Here is a 24769-nt window from a genome sequence, read left to right on the forward strand (position 1 = left end):
TATCTAACTATCGCGCCGCCGCAACCAGAAACACTGGCCTGGCCTGCTTCTACGTTCAGTGACCAGAAAAAAAAAAAAAAAAGAAAAAAAAAAGAAAAAATTTAAATGTTTTCAAGTACCACCAGCAGTACCACCAAGTACCACTAGTGGTACGCGTACCACAGTTTGAGAACCACTGCTCTACACTACCCAGCCGCTCCTAGTGCTTAGACCTCTACACTACCCAGCCGCTCCTAGTGCTTAGACCTCTACTCTACCCAGCCACTCCAGTGCTTAGACCTCTACACTACCCAGCCACTCCAGAGCTTAGACCTCTACACTACCCAGCCACTCCAGTACTTAGACCTCTACACTACCCAGCCACTCCAGTGCTTAGACCTCTACACTACCCAGCCGCTCCAGTGCTTAGACCTCTACACTACCCAGCCGCTCCAGTGCTTAGACCTCTACACTACCAAGCCGCTCCTAGTGCTTAGACCTCTACACTACTACCCAGCCTCTCCTAGTGCTTAGACCTCTACACTACCCAGCCGCACCTAGTGCTTAGACCTCTACACTACCCAGCCGCTCCTAGTGCTTAGACCTCTACTCTACCCAGCCACTCCAGTGCTTAGACCTCTACACTACCCAGCCGCTCCAGAGCTTAGACCTCTACACTACCCAGCCACTCCAGTACTTAGACCTCTACACTACCCAGCCACTCCAGTGCTTAGACCTCTACACTACCCAGCCGCTCCAGTGCTTAGACCTCTACACTACCCAGCCTCTCCTAGTGCTTAGACCTCTACACTACCCAGCCTCTCCTAGTGCTTAGACCTCTACACTACCAAGCCGCTCCTAGTGCTTAGACCTCTACACTACTACCCAGCCTCTCCTAGTGCTTAGACCTCTACACCAGTGGTTCTCAAACTTTTTACACCAAGTACCACCTGAGAACGTAGCTGGCTCTCCAAGTACCACCATATGACCGGCGTTAAAATACAGTTTATTCAGCTATGCACAGTTCACGCAGGAGGCAAATGTATTCCTAATACCATTATTTATTGTTAACTTTTGTCAGACACAGCCACAATGTACAAAGGGATAGCACTAGAACTAGCAAACGCTTCCACACAACTCATACAATGCAAGGGGCATTGAGAACATAATAACTAACATTCTCACATAGCAAGTGAGAAAATTAAGAACAACTGTATTTAAGCAAATGTACTTAATTCTCTCTCTATCTCTCTCTCTCTCACACAGCAAGCAATTGTCCGTCATTCTCTCACACACACACACACACACACACACACACACACACACACACAGAACCACACACACAGAACCACACACACACACAATTATTTTGTTACAAAAACTTAATTTCCTGCATTCTGGTGCAGGAATTTTTGAAATTGTACCCTTTAAATGCCAGTGTTTGTGATGGGCATCACAAATTATTGTAAAAAAGAAAAGAAAACACACATTCAATACATTTTTGAATGTTTACCCTTTAAATGCCAGTTTAAAGCATCACAAATTATTGTTAAAAAAACACAAAAAGGTAAAATATTTTCAATATATCAAATGCAAAGTAAATCTTTCTGGGGGGGATTATTACAGGCTAGGCATGTGTCAATGATTAGCAGCAACACAGATTTTGATGGATTTTTTGTAATGTCAGATTTAACACCAACTCTTTTCAGAAAAGTGAGAGTACTTTTTTTATCCGACATTACAAAAAAATCAAAAAATAAATGGTTATGATCAGGGCTGAAGTTGAATTAAAGATTTATGACTGTTTAGACTGCATTACTCTCTGTCACAGTGATCTCCTGGTTGTTCCCCACTTAGGTTATCTAACTATCGCGCCGCCGCAACCAGAAACACTGGCCTGGCCTGCTTCTACGTTCAGTGACCCGAGAAAAAAAAAAAAAAAAAAAAAAAAAAAAACGTTTTTTTTTTTTTTTTTTAAATGTTTTCAAGTACCACCAGCAGTACCACCAAGTACCACTAGTGGTACGCGTACCACAGTTTGAGAACCACTGCTCTACACTACCCAGCCGCTCCTAGTGCTTAGACCTCTACACTACCCAGCCGCTCCTAGTGCTTAGACCTCTACTCTACCCAGCCACTCCAGAGCTTAGACCTCTACACTACCCAGCCACTCCAGTACTTAGACCTCTACACTACCCAGCCACTCCAGTGCTTAGACCTCTACACTACCCAGCCGCTCCAGTGCTTAGACCTCTACACTACCCAGCCGCTCCAGTGCTTAGACCTCTACACTACCAAGCCGCTCCTAGTGCTTAGACCTCTACACTACTACCCAGCCTCTCCTAGTGCTTAGACCTCTACACTACCCAGCCGCTCCTAGTGCTTAGACCTCTACACTACCCAGCCGCTCCTAGTGCTTAGACCTCTACTCTACCCAGCCACTCCAGTGCTTAGACCTCTACACTACCCAGCCGCTCCAGAGCTTAGACCTCTACACTACCCAGCCACTCCAGTACTTAGACCTCTACACTACCCAGCCACTCCAGTGCTTAGACCTCTACACTACCCAGCCGCTCCAGTGCTTAGACCTCTACACTACCCAGCCTCTCCTAGTGCTTAGACCTCTACACTACCCAGCCGCTCCTAGTGCTTAGACCTCTACACTACTACCCAGCCTCTCCTAGTGCTTAGACCTCTACACTACCCAGCCGCTCCTAGTGCTTAGACCTCTACTCTACCCAGCCACTCCAGTGCTTAGACCTCTACACTACCCTTGCAGGATATGTTTCGTAACAGTGCTGAACCACGTGAGGAGCGACCGGGTAGTGTAGAGCAGTGGTTCTCAACTGGTCTAGCCTCGGGACCCAACATTTTCCTTAGTCATTAAGTCGTGACCCAAATTTTTTAACCACTGATTTATTTAAAAAAAATTGTTTGCAGTAATACACAATCTTTCATGCACTGTTAAAAACATGAAATAAACACAAAATAGTGCAACAAAAGTGCAACTAGGGCTAAAAACCCAATGAAATAAAATAATAATAAATAATATATGCTTCTTAGCAGATTTCTTAGCTTAACATAACAGACCTACGTTTGGGGGAACTAATGGGATAACTGGGGTTGCAACAAAAGTGCAACTAAGGCTAAAAACCCAATGAAATTAAATAATAATAAATAATATGCTTCTTAGCAGACTTCTTATAGCTTAACATAACATACCTAAGTTTGGGGGAACTAATGGGATAACTGGGGTTGCAAGAAAAGTGCAACTAGGGCTAAAAACACAATGAAATTAAATAATAATAATAAATAATAAATAATATATCCTTCTTAGCATAACATCCCAGGGAACTAATGGGATAACTGGGGATGTTGTTTGCTCCTGACGACTCTAAAAGTCTGGGGTGATGGTAGACAAAGCAACTCTGAGGTCATGCTCAATGTCCAATCTGTTCCTCTGCTTTGTCTTCAGCTGGACCAGAGCTGAAAATCCACGTTCACAAAGATAGGTAGTGCAAAGAAAAAAGGTATGAACAAATAAAAAATATATATTTTTCTTTTTTACACACACAAAAATGGCCCTGCGACCCACTTTTGGGTCGCGACCCACCAGTTGAGAAACACTGGTGTAGAGGTCCTCTACACCAGGGGTTCCCAAACTTTTCAGGCCACGACCCCCAAATAACGGTGTCAGAGAGCCGCGACTCCCACTATTATAGGAGGTAAAATGTTTTAAATGTATAAATGGAAATGTATGGTTGAAACATGCAAACGTTCAAATGCACACACACTAATAAGCATTGGAGGCTTTTAACCAGGGCCGGACTGGGGAAATCATTCAGGCCAGGAAATATAGTGCAAAATATAGCCCCAGTCAAGCCACTTTTTAAGCAGGGGGTCCCCCACCAGGATTTTTTTTGTTACAAAGACTTCATTTCCTGCATTCTGGTGCAGGAATTCTTTTATTTGTACCCTTTAAATGCCAGTGTTTGTGATGGCATCACAAATTATTGTTAAAAAACACGCTAGCATATGTATGATTAGCAACAACACAGATTTTTATGGATTTTCAGTTTTTTTGTAATTGATAAAAAATACAATCTTATTCAACTTCAGCCCTGATCATAACACCACATATTCATTTTATAATTCTAACCCTTTAAATGCCAGTGTGTGTGATGGCATATATGTGACTCGACGCGACCAAACCCGATTTGATTCGGGCAGAGAGAGGTGTCAGGAAGTGAACAAATGTCTTGCTCTTCAGAAAATCGAAATCTTGTTTTTTTTTTACATCTTTGAAATGTCATTAATGTGTTCCCTTATTTGCAAACTTAAATACAACTTGTAAATGAGGTAATTATTGTTATATAGTTCGACAAGTATTGTCTCTCATACTGTGGAAAAACTACACGCGAGGGCTATTCGCTGGGTGTGGCCTGTCCGCGTATTAAGTACAGGTACTTATCGAGGTGTTGAAACACACACAGACACACGCTCTCCTTTCTTAGAGAGAGAATAACAATGTTAATACACTATCTTAGTGTTATAAGTTATAAGTTATAAGCAACTAATATAGTACATTATAGTAGAGTATAGTAGCATAGTATAGTATATTATAGTATAGCAGATAGTATTTATAGACCAAAAACCTTTTTGGATCAATACACTATTTGTGTCTTTTGATTTGTCCCACAATTCAACTCAAATTAATCAAATTTTCTCGTGTTATTTTAAATGATAATAAAATCTTTACTAGTATTCTACAACCTTCTAGAATATAATGCACCCCTTCAACGAAGGCCTGTACATTTAACACTAACATCCGGTGTGAATAAGCATAGGATTCAAGGACTGAAGTTTAATTAGGCTTTAATAAGGCTTTAAAAAAAATAAAAAATAAAAAGACATTAGCCACATCTAAATGTATAAGCACAACAAGGTTATTCTAATATTTTAAATAATTACTCCACTGATTTAGAGATTTGCACAATGTAGCTCTAAAAGTCTCTGTTTTTCTCTTTACTCAATTTTATTTGATCTGTTTTTCTCTGATGAGTTTTATTTTAGTTCTCACTCCCTTTTTTATTTTTTATCTTTCATTGTTATTTTTTTTCATTTTAACACTTTGGTTGCCTTGGGTTAAATTAATGATATACCATAGATTGCCAGCGCTATTTGTCTATGGAGAAAGTCCCCTTCTTTGCAGGGCTATAACTTTTTAAATTCTATTGCTACATTGCCATTATTAGGGCCCATTCAAAGTCCTATATGTATTGTTCATTGTGTAGCAACGTTAAACTTTTTCATTCACATATTCATAGTAAAGTATGGTCTAATGTATAAGTATGTTTTTATCTCTTTCTGCAACTTTCTCCAGAACGTGATATATAGCCCCAAATGCATTATATTGATGATGAAATACAGTTTGATGGCAATCAGCGCGATATAAAAAATTCCAACTAGACGTACTTCTAGAAGTTACTACACGTCATCTGATGTTGACCGGATGGGCGAGGGGGCGTTTATAATTCCGTGGGCAGCGTTATACCAATCATCTAATGTGGGTCAAATGTTGATAAAAGCAGTTAGTATCGAAGATGGTAACGTTACACGCTGAAACTCACCCCAGTCTCCGCGCGCCGTTGGGCGATCATCGTCGAGTAGAAATTTTATCATTATGGGATATATTATTACCCGGTCCATCTCCAGCTTGTATAATGGTATATACGTCCAAATCATGTTGTTTATCGAGTTATTGGCAATCGATCGCTATGTAGAGTGACGAGCTAGAGTGCCGGAACCCATACTGAGTGCCCGGAAGTAATAGGGCCGACCAGCAAAACCTCTACTAATAAATAATAATAATAAATCAAATTTATATAGCGCCTTTCATAGAACCCAAGGTCGCTTTACAATCAGGACAAAAAATAGGGCAAGGAAAGTAGGGGGGGAGGGGGAAGAGGGGATGAGGGAAAGTAGGGGATAATGGACCTAATTTAATCTAAAACTAACTGATGGGGAAAGCCTTGGTGAAGAGGTGTGTTTTTAGAGCGGATTTGAAGGTGTCCAGGGTTGGGGCGTTGCTGCGCTTCCTGTTAAGCAGTTGCGCCGATCGGCCACCAGATGGCGCTCCTGAACCGCCAGAGAGCTCAGTGGGTCCTGCTGGTGCTCTCAGGCCAGCGGAGGGGGAATATGAATCCGATTCCAGATTTTTGAAATATTGATATAAGGACGCTGTACAGCGTCCCCCGGCAACTTTAGCATGGCCAGCAATGACGCTGTAAAGCGTTTTTAGGCAGTCAAAGTGTTAAGGTGTTAGTGTTTATCTCCACTCTTTTCCTTTTTTTCTGATGTTTCCTAGATAAGTTAGTAGAAGGTTCACAATTTCAAATGAATATATTAATGAAGGTATATTTTTCATTTTTCAAACTATTGTTAGTACATTAATGGGAAGGCGCAATACCAAAAGCGACATTCTATCGAATTAGAATGAAAGTTTTAGATCCTATGGCAATTAGCATAGGAAGAATAGGATTACAAAGCTCAATTTGGGTAATCCGGTGGCCTAAGGGAGGGAGTCATAAGTGTAGGATGTGTCTATGGGACACAATCCTGTACGACTCTCGATGGGAGGGGGGGAAAGGGGATTTTTATTTGTATATATGTATGTTTTTAAGCTCGGCTCTCAACGGAACCTCACTAGTTGGATGTGGCTTAGGCTAAGCTTCTTCCCCCAGGCCATCAGAGCCTTGAACAATGAACATTGAGAGACACAGAAACTGAACTATCCACACACAAGCACACACAAGCACATACACGACACGCACGCTGAGCACGCTCACACACTAGCAGCCACTTTAACACTCATGCCGCACACACGCACACTTATGGCCAGAGGAAAGGCCACTTTAAATTAGTATAACAGGAACAGTGTATTGCACTACTAAAGATACCTAGCATGTCCTATATGCTCTGTAAATACTATGTACAGATAGCGAGATGGCACACCATGTTACCTGTCTATTGCACTGTTGTTTTTATTGGATTCTATTATATGTTGTACCACTGTATTTTTATTGGATTCTATTATATGTTGTACCACTGTATTGCACATCGTTGCGGGCAAGACCAGCCGCATTTCATTGTATACCTGTATGCCGTGACAATTAAAACTCTTGACTTGACTTGACTATATCTATTGTTGCCTCGCACTCCAGAAGCATTACCAATAACTACACAACAACATGTATAGATTATGGCTAGTTTGAATATAATGATCTGGAACACTGGGGGAATAAATAACCAACAAACGCAAAAGCGTGCTCACACTGATGAAAAAAGAACAGGTGGACGTTGCTCTGCTAAGCGAAACGCACATTCTAGAGAAAGACATAGATACGTTAGCGGACAACACATATCATAATATTAGTCACTCTTCTTTTGGTACGAGAACTCGAGGTGTAGCCATAGTCGTGTAGCCATAGTCGTTTAAAAAAAAAAATGACGTTGCCTCAACAAGTCCCTCCTATCCACGGCTAGGCACATATTTGCAATATATCAAATGCAAAGTAGATTTTTCTGGGGGGGATTATTACAAGCTAGCATGTGTCAATGATTAGCAGTTTTTTGTAAGGGTCCCGCCTCCACCAATCACATGCGGCTCGCTTGTGTGTGTGTGAGAGCAAGAGAGAGAGAGAGATAGTTCTCCAACTTGTGTGAGTTGCAGTGATCTCCTGGTTGTTCCCCAAATAGGTTATTTAACTATTGCGCTGGTGCAACTAGAAACACTGGCCTGGCCTGCTTCTAAGTTCAGTGGCCTGACTGCAATTTTTTTTTCTTTTTTTTTTTTCCCCAAATCATCTGGCGACCCCCTTGCGGCGGCTCGCGACCCAACTGGGGGTCGCGACCCCGCCTTTGGGAACCCCTGCTCTACACTACCCGGTCGCTCCTCACATGGTTCAGCACTGTTACGAAACATATCCTGCAAGTTTTCCTCTGTAATGACATGCAAAGCCTCGGTTCTCTCCAGGTTTAAGAGTCAGTAGGAGTTTACAGCCATCCTGCGTTTGCTCAGACAGCTTATTGTTACTGCAGTCTAATTTTACCCTGAATGAACCTATGCTGAAAGCACTCCTTATGCGTGTGCGTATGTGCTTGCAAGTCAGCCGCTCTTCTTCCCCACTCCCTAAAACCCTCCCCTCACTCTCTCTCTGCCTCCCTCAGAACAGTGAGATGTGAAAACAAAGCAATGTTTTAACAGCCACTGAGCGGATTTCACAGTGAAGCCATGGATCGTCTGCCAACTCCGGGGGCCGTTTATTCAGGCTTATGAAGTTTCAAACAGCGAGCTACTGTATCATCTTCTGGCTTTCAGCATGAAAATGAATACCCCTGTATTCCATGATAAATATAGTATTACAATGGCAAGATGATACTGGTATTCTAATCTAAACAACAAGTCTAAGTATAAGTTGCACAATGAGCTCCATTCCTCCAGGACAGAGAAATACCAGCTTCAAACTGACGTATTGGTGTCCTGCCTTGGAATTTTTTTTAAAGCATTCGGGTAGAGCACAGAGGAGCGATCGAACCCTCTTAAAATCAGAATAACATTTTACAATATTTAAATTCTAACAAGGACACACGGTTATCGATGCGACACTGGTCTTGTTGCTCAGGAGGTAGAGCAGTCTGGTAATCGGGAGGTTCACGGTTCAATTCGCGCTCCTCCCGGGCAGCGTGTCGAAGTGTCATTGAGCCAGACACTTAACGCCTAACTGCTCCCGATGAGCAGGTTGGCACCTTGCATGGTCGCCTCCGCCGTCAGTGTGTGAATGTGTGAGTGAATGGGTGAATGTGAGGAACAAAATTGTAAGGCACTTTGGATAAAAGCACTAAATGCACCTTTTACCATGCACCATTAATTCCAAGTGCATTGCTACTAGTGAGCCACCACTAGGGGCAGAGTAGCTAACTGTGAGTGAATGAATGACGGATTGAGTTATTGCCACTGCCGGCCATAGAGGTGCTTTGCATCTAAAAACTCTTACATGCTGCAGCTTTAATGACTGACAGATAGCAGACCACAGGAAGAGAAAATGCCTCACCAAGTCTTGACTAGAGGAACTAAAACACAAAAAGATTATGACTAAAGTCATAGGATTTTTCGACTAATCGATTTGTTGATTGAGGCCCCGTTTAGACGGAAACGCTAGCAGGTGAATCCGCAAAAATATTTTTTCAGATGTGCCTTTCGTTTATACGGAAACGGGGTTTTTACGGGGTGAAACCGTAAAAAAGTGAGACCACCTTCCAGGGTGGAATTCCTAGAAACGGTAAACCTTTGCGCTCTCGTCTAAACTGTCAAACCATGTCAAACCGCATAAAACGATGACGAAAGGGTCGTCAAGGCTCTCGTCGCGCCTACTGCTTACATCACAGGCATGCGCCAGTAGCCTAGAAGCGTAAACAAAGCATGTCTGATTCTATCCATGGCGATCACCTGAAGGCTACATTGGCAGTACTTTTAAATACACAAGAATCTGTCCCGCGGCTTTCACAACTATTATGACTGGACCCACTGTCTGTGAGTGACTCTGCTTTGGTCCAATCACATTCCCCACCCACACTCTGCAAATCAGAGGCAGAGTAGGGCGGGTCTTCACAGCACGTCATGTAACATATGCGCCAATCGTGTGACAGCGGGGCTCCGTTGTCTCGAGTTGTCACAGCCTCGTCTGCACGGAGAATTCCACCCCAAAACGCTCGTCTAAACGCAAAATTTAAAGTGAAACCGCAAGACGACTTTTGCGGTTTCTGTTCAGACTTCCATCCCAAAACGCTTGTCTAAACGTAGCCTGAATTGACAAGTACAGTATGTACAATTTTAGTTTTCCACATGCAATAATGCAGAAAGGCCTTCTTTAAATTTAGTGCTGGCCAGAGATGTGGTGATCATTTTAAATCTAGTGCTGACCAGAGATGTGCTGATCATTTTAAATCTAGTGCTGACCAGAGATGTGCTTTTTCTGATCATATTCCAGTAAATAATTAATAGAACTGGTGTGACGTACGTGGGTTGGTCATTATCATTATTACTGTATTTGGAAGACCATGTGAACATCAGATTAGTATTGTTTGTATGTGTGTGTGTGTGTGTGAACATGAGCTAATGATATCTCTTCTTCTCTTCCTGTCAGGTGCTGCCCGTCCCTATACTGAAGGGTGCTGATTGCCTAATGAGGGACAGCTGATGGCAATCACATCAAGAGGGACGGGTGCACAAGTAGCTGACAGCACACACGTCGGGGCGCGTCATTGTGTCATTTTCCAGTGACCTCAGTGTATGAGGTTGCCTTTGTTTGCCACTGCGTGGGGATATATATGTATATTCATATAGTATGGATATGCAGTTAGCCCTATTGCCATAGACCTGATGGACTGATGATTGTGCCAGCCTGTTTCTGCACATTGTGTATGGAACCGTGTGCTCTTTGATGTTCACACGGCCACATAGTACAGTAGCCTCAAGGTTTGTCTATCTTGGTTGAGTTGCCTTATATGTATGTCTTGTTTGTCCTCCCCTACCTTTTCCCCTGTGCACCATGGAGGAGGTTTAAATCCCTACCTCCATTCAATATATAATTTACTATTTGGAAAACGTCTTGTGTTGTGTCTTCTTTTACCTCTACCTGGGACCTTGATTTGAACGTATTTACTGAGAGAAGCTGCTTTTGCTCATGTGCCGCCCTCCAGTTGTTATTATTAGACCTTCGTACATGACAGCTGGAAAAAAGCACAACAATCGACAAATTGACTAACTAAGTTAGTCAACTAAGGTTGACTACATTTCAAATGTGTGGTTTCCCCCTCTCTCGGTCTCCCTCCATCTCTGCCTCTCTATCTGCCTCCCTCTCCATCTCTATCTCCCTCTCTGTCTGTCTCCCTCCATCTCTGTCTCCCTCTATCTGCCTCCCTCTCCATCTCTATCTCCCTCTCTGTCTGTCTCCCTCTCTCTTTCTCCATATCTCTGCCTCCCTCTCTCTGTCTCTCTCTCTTTATTTCTCCATCTCTGCCTCCCTCTCTCTCTGTCTCAATCTCTCTGTCTCCCTCTCTCTCTTTCTTTCTCCGTCTCTCTCTGACTCCCCCTCCCCCCTCTGTCTCCCTCTCTCTGCCTCCCTCTCTCTCTCTGTCTCTCTGCCTCCCTCCCCCCTCTCTCTCTATCTCTCCATCTCTCTCTCACTCATTCCTCCTGCATTACATCAATGTCTCACCTTCACACTGAAAAGCCAGGTTAGAGGGTTCCTTGTACAATTTACAGCATTAGTTCTCTGAGAATCTTTCATATCCCAAAAAAATTGGTATTGTAACTGAAATATCAGGATACAACAAATCAATATTGAATCGAATCGGAAATGTAATCGTTGGGGAAATCAGTGGTGATACCCAGCCATAAAACACACACGTCACACATTGGGTGCGTTAAATAACTGAGCGCTCACGGTGGGAATACTCATCGTGAATCACTTCATGTTATGCTCTAACTGAGCGCTCACGGTGGGAATACTCATCGTGAATCACTTCATGTTCTGCTCTAACTGAGCGCTCACGGTGGGAATACTCATCGTGAATCACTTCATGTTCTGCTCTAACTGAGCGCTCACGGTGGGAATAATCATCGTGAATCACTTCATGTTCTGCTCTAACTGAGCGCTCACGGTGGGAATACTCATCGTGAATCACTTCATGTTCTGCTCTAACTGAGCGCTCACGGTGGGAATACTCATCGTGAATCACTTCATGTTCTGCTCTAACTGAGCGCTCACGGTGGGAATACTCATCGTGAATCACTTCATGTTCTGCTCTAACTGAGCGCTCACGGTGGGAATACTCATCGTGAATCACTTCATGTTCTGCTCTATCTGAGCGCAGAGCAACTGCCATCTAGCGTGGAAAATGGCCACGAGAAAGACGTACTCTGCGCTCTTTTGGTTGAGGAAGCAGCGACTGAAGTGTAGCAGTGTAGCGCATATCGCTAACATGCACTGTGTTGAAGATGATATGGTCAGTGTAGCGCATATCTCTAACATGCATTGTGTTGAAAATGATATGGTCAGTGTAGCGCATATCGCCAACATGCCTTGTGTTGAAGATGATATGGTCAGTGTAGCGCATTATCGCTAACATGCATTGTGTTGAAGATGGGTCAGTGTAGCGCATTATCGCTAACATGCATTGTGTTGAAGATGATGGGTCAGTGTAGCGCATTATCGCTAACATGCATTGTGTTGAAGATGATGGGTCAGTGTAGCGCATTATCGCTAACATGCATTGTGTTGAAGATGATGGGTCAGTGTAGCGCATATCTCTAACATGCATTGTGTTGAAGATGATAGGTCAGTGTAGCGCATTATCGCTAACATGCATTGTGTTGAAGATGATATTGGCAAAGCACTATGACTAACATATTGTGATATTTGGCTCTAGTTGTTGACATCATCAGGTATCCGTCCTCTGCGTTGTATTCCATCAGCTGCAGTACCAGTAAATAATAAAACCTTTAAATCACATTCACTACTATGAATAGAGACATTTTTAATTATAGGGCGTCAAAGTGAGATGTATTTTAATCAAATAATGTTTGTTAGTATCTGACATATTGGTGAGTTTTCTTGTTTAAAAAATATCAGTAATCAATCATCAGCATCGGTGGGGAAATATTGATTGAGCATCAGTGACACACACACACACACACACACATACAGACATTAACACACACACGCACACAGACATACATTAACACACACATACAGACATACACACACATACTGACATTAACACACACACACATTAACACACACATACATTAACACTATAAGTGCCGGCCTTGTTTACCTTTTTACCCCCTTGAATGCCATCATCCACTTCAATGTTAGCGTTAAAAATGTTTTAAATTATGGCTATGTGTCTAATCTGCCCGTCGCTTATCAATGACTTGTTTGCAGTCAACATTGTCGAAACGGATTGTTTTTTTTAATCGGTTCATATCCTTTTTATAGCATTTCGAAAAGCTATCGTTCTCTCGAAAATTTCAGGAACATTTAAAGATTCCCCCATAAACGGCATTTATTGGAATATTCTCGAATACACTAGACACGTTGTCATTTGTCGGCCTATTTATGAATCGTTTTCAAATAAACGCTAGATTATCGATAGTATATGTGTACTTATGCACGCTATAGAAGCGGGCTGAAAAATCTATTCTCTCATTTCCTCAACATCACACACACACACACATACACGGCACATGCTGATATCTCAGTGAATACAGCTCTGATTATCCTAAAACTGGTAACATAGACTCCTTACCTTAGATCAGATGTTCTCCAAAAAGATTATTCCAATTCCTGATCGCCATTCCAAATATCGATCGCGTTTATTGATTGATTATTGGCTGCTGTAAATATATATTCCACGCTGCTTTCCAACTCGCGATCACTTCCCTCATCATTAGACGGCTCGCCAGCACAGTGGAGCCAGTAGGCTCCCCCCACAGGGATCCAGCAGTATAATCGAATGACCTCAGGGCTCTACAGTGCGACCATATTGCTCGCATATGCCCCTAGAAATATGGGTGTGCGAACCGGAAAAATCAATTACTCGCAGATTACAGCCTCAGTCGTGCTTTTTTTTTCTCCGCTGATAAATCGTTAAAAAACTACAAGTCCCACATTGCACTCAAGCCAACGGTCCAATCACAGTAGAGTGACGTGACTGGTTTCAAGGGAAAGAAAGGAAATGACCAATCGGAATCTCTCATTTGCTTGTTTACTTCCTGAAAGTCCGCCATTGCGATATGCGAGACTTACCCGAGACACTAACATTAAATTAACTTATTCTAGTCTTACCAATAGCAATAGATTTTAGAACACCTAGATTTATCGATAGCAATAGTAATATAACGTTAATGCAACAAAACGAATGCCTTGCTTTGTTAATCATAACGTTGATGCAGTAGCGTATGTCGTTGTGTTGGCTGTAATCGACCGTCAATCAATGGTCTACCTGACACGCAAACTCATAAACAATGTTTCTGTACTGGAGGTGTACAGTATTTCAATAGGCAACCCTGAAAGGATTATTTTTCTAGAAGAGCAACACTAGCCAAAACATAGCCTGGCATTGTATGCATAAAAGGGGCAAAAGCTAAAGTTAAGTGACTGTTACTTTTGTAGCAGTAGTTTGATTTGATAGTTTATTTGATAGGGACAGCACATGTTAATGAACATCAAGTACAAAATACAAAATGTAAACATGCAGGGTTGTAGCAAGAGCTAATTTACACCAGGAGACAGCAAAACTCTTTCAATAAATAAATAGCCTGCTTAGGGTAAAGCATTGTGACAATCAATGATACAAACAACAATAAAAACAAGAAACAAGTTACATAAACTAAATCAGATTAAAAATGATCACAGTTCTGGTTTGCCTTAAGATGCAGTTTAAGATGGGTCTTGAACATGGAGTATGTGGGGCACTCTCTAATCACAACTGGTAGGCTATTCCAGTAGTTACCACCTTTAACAAAACACAGTTTTAGAAAAGGTAGTATACCGAAAAGGCACGTTACAGTCCCCTCTACTGATGGCCTTGGTGGTAATGCCAGTGTCTCCTTTTTTTTTAATGTCCCTGCCTTTTTTATTAGGCCTAGTTGTTGGCTACAACTTTGCCACAGTAGGCATTAATCACTTAATAGTTCAAATGTCTGTGTCCCATTCCCGTTTGCACACGCAGATACACAGACACACGCACACAGTGGGCCAGTGACTTTGGTGGTATGTGCTATTGCACAGATGTGTGTCCCGTTCCCGTTTGCACATGCATTAGGGATCATGGTACCTTTCACATTTGAACCGATACGGTACCGGTACCTGTGAATCGATACCGGTACCCAGCGGTACCTTTTTTCGGTATTTTAGTCTCAAGAAATGTAATTGACCTACCTCAGTCGAAAAAAATATATCCAAACTTCAAATAACTACAATTTCTACCGTTTTCGTGCATGTGTGTGTGCGTTTGTGTATATGTGTGTCGGAGCAACACTTGGCAGAGATGAGCTATCGACCGCCCAGCTGAGAGAGATAGAGAGATAGAGAGAAAGAGAGAGAGAGAGAGAGAGAGAGAGAGAGAGAGAGAGAGAGAGAGAGAGAGAGAGAGAGAGAGAGAGAATGAAGGAGAGAAAGAGAGAGAGACACACACACACATAGCAGTAAGATGATAATGGTGATGCACCCTGCTGACGAGTATAAAAACAGATCTGTGCAAAGTGCGAGTCTGTAGTCATACCGCATGTCTTTCGATCAAACTTATTGATGGGATTCGATTGCAGACATCTTGGTTGGTAACAAACACGGTATGACACGGTGTGAATCAAACAACAGGTGATAATCGTTAAATGAGCAACGGTGGCCAATGAGCTGTGGAATTGCACCATATCAGCTGGTAAACCGCCTCACGGGAATACTATCAATACACTATGAAGTGGAGAGAGAGAGAGAGAGAGAGAGAGAGAGAGAGAGAGAGAGAGAGAGAGAGAGAGAGAGAGAGAGAGAGAGAGAGAGAGAGAGAGAGAGAGAGAGAGAAAGATGGAGAAAGAGAGAGGGAGGAGGAGAAAGAGATAGGGAGAAAGAGAGAGAGAGAGAGAGAGAGAGAGAGAGAGAGAGAGAGAGAGAGAGAGAGAGAGAGAGAGAGAGAGAGAGAGAGAGAGAGAGAGAGAGAGAGGGGGAGAAAGAGAAAGATGGAGAAAGAGAGAGGGAGGAGGAGAAAGAGATAGGGAGAAAGAGAGAGAGGGGGGAGAAAGAGAAAGATGGAGAAAGAGGAGAGAGAGAGAAGGAGAAATAGAGAGAGAAGAGAGAGAGAAGGATAAAGAGGAGAGAAAGAGAGAGAGCACAGACGGGCAATCTGACTGCCATGGTGAAGGAAGCGTAAAGTAATTTGTCTCATTTGTCTTCTTTGGTTTCACTGTCACACTGTCAAGGAAGAGAGAGGGAGTGGGGAGAGAGGAGAGCAAGAGAGAGGGAGAAAGAGTGGGGAGAGAGGAGAGTGAGAGAGAGGGAGAGATGGATAAGAGACAGGGAGGGGAGAGAGAGCACAGACAGGTAATCTGACTGCCATGATGAAGGAGGCGTAAAGTAATTAGTCTAATTTGTCTTCTTTGGTTTCACTGTCAAGGAAGAGAGAGGGAGTGGGGAGAGAGGAGAGAGAGAGAGAGAGAGAGAGAGAGAGAGAGAGAGAGAGAGAGGAGAGTGAGAGAGAGGGAGAGAGTGGGGAGAAAGGAGAGAGAGAGAGAGAGAGAGAGGAGAGTGAGAGAGATGGAGAGAGTGGGGAGAAAGGAGAGTGAGAGAGAGGGAGAGATGGATAAGAGACAGGGAGGAGAGAGAGTTAGAGAGAGAGAGAGAGAGAGAGAGAGAGAGAGAGAGAGAGAGAGAGGGAGGGAGGGTGGGGAAGAGAAAAGAGAGAGAGGGAGAGAGATGAGAGGGAGGAGAGAGAGAGCATAGACAGGTAATCTGATGTTCTGTTTCAACTAATTTGTCTTTTTTGGTTTCACTATCACACTGTCAAGAAAGAGACAAGGAGAAAGGAAGAGAGAGAAGAGACAGGGAGAGAGGGATAGAGAGAGTATGGGGGAGAGAGAGAGAAGAGACAAAGAAATAGAGAGGGAGAGAGGTTGGGAGAGAGAGGAGAAAGAGAGGGGGGAGAGAGAGGGGGAAAAGACAATAGACAGAGAGAGAGAGGGGGGAGATAGACAGAGAGGGAGAGAGAGAGAGGACGAGAGGCTCTGAGCTGTGGCAGGATATGTTTGGGGATGGAGGGAGAGAAAGACGTTATCTTCCTCTGTAATGACATGCAGAGCCTCGGTTCTCTCCAGGTTTAAGAGTCAGTAGGAGTTTACGTCCTGCCTTCGCTCAGACAGCTTATTGTTACTGCAGTCTGGTTTCACCCTGAATGAACCTACGCCATGATGAAAGCAAACCCCTCCAAAGCACTCCTTATGCGTTTGTGTGTGTGTTTGTGTGTGTGTGTATGTGTGTACTCCCTAAAACCCTCCCCTCACTCTCTCTCTGCCTCCCTCAGAACAGTGAGATGTGAAAACAAAGCAATGTTTTAACAGCCACTGAGCGGATTTCACAGTGAAGCCATCGTTTGTAGTGTATGCAGATTCCAGGGGAAGCTTATGAAGTTTCAAACAGCGAGCTGTTGTATCATCGTCTAACTAAATGCAGCATGAAAACACCTAAATGTTTATTGTGAGCGATCTGTAGTGCTGAATTTCCCTCTGGATCAATAAAGTACTTCTATTCTATTCTATTCACCGTTTGTGTTAGCTGGTCTTTCATTGAGAAATAATTGGGTGTCAACGCTGAGAGATAAATGTGTGGGAATGAGTGCACATGCGTACACTGGAAGCCAGAACTAATCTAACTAACTAACCAATCAAGTCCAGCTCTCCCAGAGGTGGAGGGAGCTTGTGAGACACAATGCCACACGAGGGAGTTATATGAGCTCCCACAATGCCACACGAGGGAGTTATATGAGCTCCCACAATGCCACACGAGGGAGTTATATGAGCTCCCACAATGCCACACGAGGGAGTTATATGAGCTCCCACAATGCCACACGAGGGAGTTATATGAGCTCCCACAATGCCACACGAGGGAGTTATATGAGCTCCCACAATGCCACACGAGGGAGTTATATGAGCTCCCACAATGCCACACGAGGGAGTTATATGAGCTCTCACAATGCCACACGAGGGAGTTATATGAGCTCCCACAATGCCACACAAGGGAGTTAGAGGAGCTCCGCCATCTTTGCCACGACACAGAACTCAACTCGTGAACCATGGACTCTTGTTTGTTAGAACCATGGACTCTTGTTTGTTAGAACCATGGACTCTTGTTTGTTAGAAACATGGACTCTTGTTTGTTAGAACCATGGACTCTTGTTTGTTAGAACCATGGACTCTTGTTTGTTAGAAGAACCATGGACTATTGTTTGTTAGAACCATGGACTATTGTTTGTTAGAACCATGGACTCTTGATAGTTAGAACCATGGACTCTTGTTTGTTAGAACCATGGACACTTGTTTGTTAGAACCATGGACACTTGTTTGTTAGAACCATGGACTCTTGTTTGTTAGAAAACCAGTATTTGTTTCAACGGACCAACAGACTAAAACTTGAACTACTATATAGGCTGAACCACTGCCTGGACCCACCCCACAGAGCTGGCGCCAAGCTGATGTCTTGTGTACGGACTTGGTAAGCTTAGCTAACCCTACTGTTATTTCTCTGTCTTCTTTGAAAACCAGACCATTTATTCTGTTTCCTCGTCTTTTCCTCTACACTACACTTCATGTTAGGGCTAGAGCTTGGATTGCCAAACTACATACCCCGGGGTGGCTCTAGTTCGTAACACCAGGCCAATTGTTTTGAGAATGGGAATAGGAATGAGAATGAGCGAGCTAAGCGGTTTGGTGCATATAAATGCATTATTTATTTGTTTGGGGAATATCCACATGAACAGAGAAATCGCTAGTACCTTCACAATGAAGTGTGGACACCTACTGTAAAATAAATGAGTACATAAATAAAATAGGCGGTGAAGCCGGCAGGGCAGGTGAAAAGATGCTTTTCAAATGAGCTCCTCTGAAGGATGATGGGCCATAGTAGTGCTGCAGCGGGCACACAGGTGCCAGGACAGTCTATGGTGAATTACTGTGGAACTAGCTCTGTAAAACACTGTGTGTGTGTGTGTGTGTGTGTGTGTGTGTGTGTGTGTGTGTGTGTGTGTGTGTGTGTGTGTGTGTGTGTGTGTTTGTGTGTGTGTGCGTGTGCGTGTGTGTGCGTGTATGCGTCTATCTCATGATGCTATGAATATTTCAGGAGTGCTATTTCTCTGATTCCACAACATTTATCTAACCGTGACTAAAAGTTTTACTGCCGCACCCACTCACTCAATCACTCAACTAACTATCTGTCTGGCACACACACACATGCACACATACACACACATTTTAAATACTTTATTTTAATCTGCAGATTAAATCACAGGTACATAAGGATTCAATATGTTCAAAAGGAATTGAACATATAGGTTCAATATGTTTTTAAACATCCTGCAAACTGTTTGTCCCTTTTCTTTGACAGGCCTGCAGTCCTCAGGCCACTAAGACGACCTGTGTGGCCAAGGCCTTTGACCTGTGTGGCCAAGGCCTAGAACTGCACCCTGAGAGAGGGAACTGCGCCCTGAGAGGGAGGTTTGCCCTGAGTGGGAGGTTCGAAGAGTCAAAGTGGGTATCAAACAGGAGGGAAGACTGTCAAGTTTTAAACTGTGGATACCAAACAGAGAAGGTAAAGACGACTTTAAACAGTAATCCAGAACTATTTTATTGCACTGTAAAAAAAACGGTGATTTTATATGTCTGCACTTTATGTGCACTATTTTACTCTGTCTATTCTATCTTAGTCTTTTTATTATTGTCTATTTAAAACTGAATCAAACAATAAACAAGGTGGCCTGTTGGGATGTTAGATCCTAATGTGAAGAACTGTGATTTTATGTCTGCACTTTATGTGCTCATTTTATGCCTGTCTTTTTTCTGTTGTGAGCTGCAGTTTCTGTATGAAAGGTGCTATACAAATAAAGTTTATTATTATTATTATTACCTTTCCCAGTCCCACAGGGGTTTATATGGACGCCAGCAGTGGCAGTAAAAATTGCCTAGTGCAATTTAAGGTAGTTCACAGGGCCCACGCGTCCAAGGTTAAATTATCACCCTAGTATCTCCCCCACTTGCAACAAATGAGAAAACGACTCTTATCCACATGTACTGGCTGTGCCCTCACTTACAAAAGTTCTGCAGAGACATCTTTCATACCCTAGCCAACATCTTAAAGGAACATTATCTTATCGTCTTCTCCATAGAGAGACAAGATAGATAGATACCAGTTTCCTCTCTGTGCGTTCAGTAGAAAGCTATCTGGCTACATGTTAGCCTAGCTTAGCACAATGAATGGAAGCGGACATGACCGGTTAGCCTAGGGCCTAGGCATTGTCCAACTAACACCTCTCCCGAAGGCTAAGCAGCACTGTCCGATATCTCGGGCCAGACCTGAGATATGTCGGGTTAACTCGCCATTCGTTGGGCGCCAAACCCAGAGAAAAGTCGGGTTTTCTATCGTTATTTCTTTTATTCGATATTCCCATTCATAATCCATCGAGGGAGCCTGTGTTATCATTGGGGATGAGTCTGCGGCCGGTATTGCACATCCTTTGAAACTCTCTGGCTTGGCCTGTGTGTCGATCTAAAAAGTCTGGTCCGGGTTTTCCTAGTCGGGCAGGAGTAGCGTTTATAACACATGGATTGAGGATAATCAAGCACTCCCGGTTCATGTTCTTTGGTGGATTATGTTGGCAACACGATCGACATCAATACTTGGAATGGCGATCAGATAATTGGAATATTCTTTTTGGAGCTCATCCTAGTCAAGGTAAGGGCTATATGGTATCAATCTTGCATTGATCGAAGAATCCCTTTCCCGCGATCGGAGCGTATGTGTGTAATGTACTGTGTAAGGTATTCTGTTGGTGACGATCGAAGCATAGAAAACCCCCCTCCCTTTCATGCATGCATGATGAAACATAATACCGATAATATAGCGTTGATTTCAGATTTATTGTTGATCCAGGCGAGGAATGCCACGGTTTCTAGTGAAATGCACTAAACGCTGCATAGCGGCGTTTCCTGGGATTAGACAGAATTACTCTAAAACTATACTCATATTCACCACGGTATAAAACGGGAATGTATGGATGAAAAAATTTTTTTTTTTTAACTATTTTAACAATAGATACTCGATGTCAAATGGGCAATAGTTTTATATCCATAGCTATGATATTTAATATAGTTCTAGCCCTGCAAACACCGCCATGTATCCCTATTCTTACCACACGGCCCACAGCGACCTCTGGCACTGAAAGTTAAGATGAAACCCTTATTCACAAAGACAATGACGTCTGTAAAGCTTGTGCTCAGAGACACTGCAGTGGTGAAGACCCCCGACCGCCTCTAGAACTACATGTGACCCTGCTGGCCTGGGACCAAATCCCACCGGGACTTTCTCTCCTGTGGATCCCTCTCCACCATCCTACTGTATCAATGAACACAAAATACAAAAGGGAAGTGGACTATCCTACAATCTAGAGGGCTACTTTGAAGTATCTGACAAACTGGAGCCAGTAATGAGGAGGAGGCCTGTGTTGTTTTAAATGAAGTCTCTTTTTTGTGTCGGGTAGTTACAGTAGCTGTTGATAATATGGTGAAGTCTTCTCTTTGTATCAGGTAGTTAGCTGTTGATAATATGGCGAAGTCTTCTCTTTGTATCAGACAGTTAGCTGTTGATAATATTGTGAAGTCTTCTCTTTGTATCAGACAGTTAGCTGTTGATAATATGGTGAAGTATTCTCTTTGTATCAGACAGTTAGCTGTTGATAATATGGTGAAGTCTTCTCTTTGTATCAGACAGTTAGCTGTTGATAATATGGTGAAGTCTTCTCTTTGTATCAGACAGTTAGCTGTTGATAATATGGTGAAGTCTTCTCTTTGTATCAGACAGTTAGCTGTTGATAATATGGTGAAGTCTTCTCTTTGTATCAGACAGTTAGCTGTTGATAATATTGTGAAGTCTTCTCTTTGTATCAGACAGTTAGCTGTTGGTAATATGGTGAAGTCTTCTCTTTGTATCAGGTAGTTAGCTGTTGGTAATATTGTGAAGTCTTCTCTCTGTATCAGACAGTTAGCTGTTGGTAATATGGTGAAGTCTTCTCTTTGTATCAGGTAGTTAGCTGTTGATAATATTGTGAAGTCTTCTCTTTGTATCAGACAGTTAGCTGTTGGTAATATGGTGACGTCTTCTCTTTGTATCAGGTAGTTAGCTGTTGGTAATATTGTGAAGTCTTCTCTCTGTATCAGACAGTTAGCTGTTGGTAATATGGTGAAGTCTTCTCTTTGTATCAGGTAGTTAGCTGTTGATAATATGGTGAAGTCTTCTCTTTGTATCAGACAGTTAGCTGTTGATAATATGGTGAAGTATTCTCTTTGTATCAGACAGTTAGCTGTTGATAATATTGTGAAGTCTTCTCTTTGTATCAGACAGTTAGCTGTTGATAATATGGTGAAGTATTCTCTTTGTATCAGACAGTTAGCTGTTGATAATATGGTGAAGTCTTCTCTTTGTATCAGACAGTTAGCTGTTGATAATATGGTGAAGTCTTCTCTTTGTATCAGACAGTTAGCTGTTGATAATATGGTGAAGTCTTCTCTTTGTATCAGACAGTTAGCTGTTGATAATATTGTGAAGTCTTCTCTTTGTATCAGGTAGTTAGCTGTTGGTAATATGGTGAAGTCTTCTCTTTGTATCAGGTAGTTAGCTGTTGGTAATATGGTGAAGTCTTCTCTCTGTATCAGACAGTTAGCTGTTGGTAATATGGTGAAGTCTTCTCTTTGTATCAGGTAGTTAGCTGTTGATAATATTGTGAAGTCTTCTCTTTGTATCAGACAGTTAGCTGTTGGTAATATGGTGAAGTCTTCTCTTTGTATCAGGTAGTTAGCTGTTGGTAATATTGTGAAGTCTTCTCTTTGTATCAGACAGTTAGCTGTTGGTAATATGGTGAAGTCTTCTCTTTGTATCAGACAGTTAGCTGTTGGTAATATGGTGAAGTCTTCTCTTTGTATCAGGTAGTTAGCTGTTGGTAATATGGTGAAGTCTTCTCTTTGTATCAGGTAGTTAGCTGTTGGTAATATGGTGTCACATACTCCATGTCCAGCTGCCACTGTTTTGCATTCCAATTATTTACCAGCCAATTAGTGAAACTGTGAGCTCCATGCGAGTGGAAAAAATGCGAGCTCAAATAACTCCTTGTTCGAACCTTGTGGCAATTACGGTCCGGCTTGCTGGATGCAAGGGTGGCGGCGTGAATTATCAATAAAGTGGAACACTGAACATAGTCCGACTTGATTAACAGCACAGTCGCACGGGCGCAGAACAGATGAAACAATGCACATGTGTGTCTGTTTATGGGATGGTGGGGAGATCAAATGAAAGAGAGGGAGGGAGAGAGAGGCTGTACTCACTGGATGTTTGGCAGAGATACGACCAGTCACCACACTGGTCTGGTACCATGAGGAAGAGATGTAGTTCTGAGAGAGAGAGAGCGAAAGAGAGAGCGAGAGAGAGACAGACAGACAGACAGACAGACAGACAGAAGGAAAAATAAAGAAAGATAAATAATAAATAAATATCCACATCAAACAACCTAAAGGTCATATCATGGTCAACATTTTCAGGCAAATTAAATGTCCAACTTTGCCAACAATGATGTAACATATTACATTCACGTCCCACTGTGTTCCGCATAGTCATCCAGGCTGCATTCCATATCCAACCAGAAAGCAAGCTTGACTCTTTCCTCTGACCTGAACAAGTAGCTCATTTATCATTACATTTACATTTTATCATTTAGCTGACATCCAAAGCGACTTACAAGTTCTGTATAACATCATTGGCCTATAACATCTGTATAACATCATTAGCCTAGGAAGTCAAGCAGCTTCCAGTCTGGTCTTCTGACAGCCAGAGAGGATCGTTAGTCCCAAAGGTAGAGTGACAAACATAGACTGTAGAAGAGTGGCTGGTAGTTAAGTTTTCTTTTTCTTTTTGTTTAATCTTTTTTCCCCTCCTTCTTTTTCCGATTTTTTCTCCCATCCCACTGTTAGTCGTTATGCCAATTCCCAACCCCCTTCCTGGTTGTTGCGCACTTTCCCCTACTGTTGGTCCGAGAGGCCGGAGACTGTCACATGCTTTCCTCCGACGCATGTGCAGCCAGCCGGCAGCCAGCCTGGCCGCGCAGATTCTCACCGGGAGAGTGTAACGTGTGGAAGGTCGCACTACCTCTCTCCAGATCCTACCCTTGCTGAGCAGGCGCCCCGACCGAACTGTAGGGGTCGCTTTCCACAACGCCCAGGACCACCCCACGGCTCCCCTCCCCCTAACTCAGCCAAACAAGTTAGTATAGCGATCAGCCCGAGCCAAGGCAATGCTGACTCTCCGGGAGTCGAGACCGCAGCCTCTTGCATTGGTGACGAGCACAATCTCTGCTACGCCACCTGACCGCCCCGGCTGGTAGTTAAGTTAAGTTGAACCTTTATTAATCCCCTTGAGGAAATTTGTCCTGTAAATATATATATATATATATATATATATATTTTTTTTTTTAAACATGCATTCGATTAGATTGTGAAAAAAACAGCCCCCGGCTGTCTATAATAATAATAATAATAATAATATAATAATGGATTGGATTTATATAGCGCTCTTCATGACACCCCAGTGACCCCAGAGCGCTTACAGAGTCCATTATTCGTTCATACACAGTCATACCGGTGGTGGTAAGCTACAATTGCAGCCAGAGCTGCCCTGAGGCAGACTCACGGAAGCGTGGCGAATAATCATCGCCTACGGCCCCTCCGACCACCACCAACATTCATTCACATGCATACACATTCATACGAGGCAAGTAGGTTAAGTGTCTTGCCCAAGGACACAACGGCAGTGGGATGGACATGGGCTTGAGCGGGATTCGAACCACCAACCCTTCGATCATTGGACGACCCGCTCTACCCCTGAGCCACGCCGCCCCACAATGCCATGTCTTCCTCTTAACT

At 42.9% G+C, this 24769-nt stretch overlaps 1 protein-coding gene across 1 annotated transcript in view; it reads right to left on the minus strand.

Annotated features, from left to right (window-relative positions):
* poln (polymerase (DNA directed) nu) overlaps positions 1-24769 on the minus strand; it is a gene marked incomplete at both ends in the record, with an annotated part of 436170 nt that overhangs the window by 342302 nt on the left and 69099 nt on the right. Inside the window, one exon of the mRNA XM_084312171.1 lies at positions 23180-23245. Within this exon, the coding sequence (XP_084168297.1) occupies positions 23180-23245 (66 nt within the window). The remainder of the gene's footprint in view (positions 1-23179; positions 23246-24769) is intronic.

Source organism: Notolepis coatsorum (genome assembly GCF_963971535.1).
Source record: "Notolepis coatsorum genome assembly, chromosome: 4".
Classification (NCBI taxonomy): Eukaryota; Metazoa; Chordata; class Actinopteri; order Aulopiformes; family Paralepididae; genus Notolepis; species Notolepis coatsorum.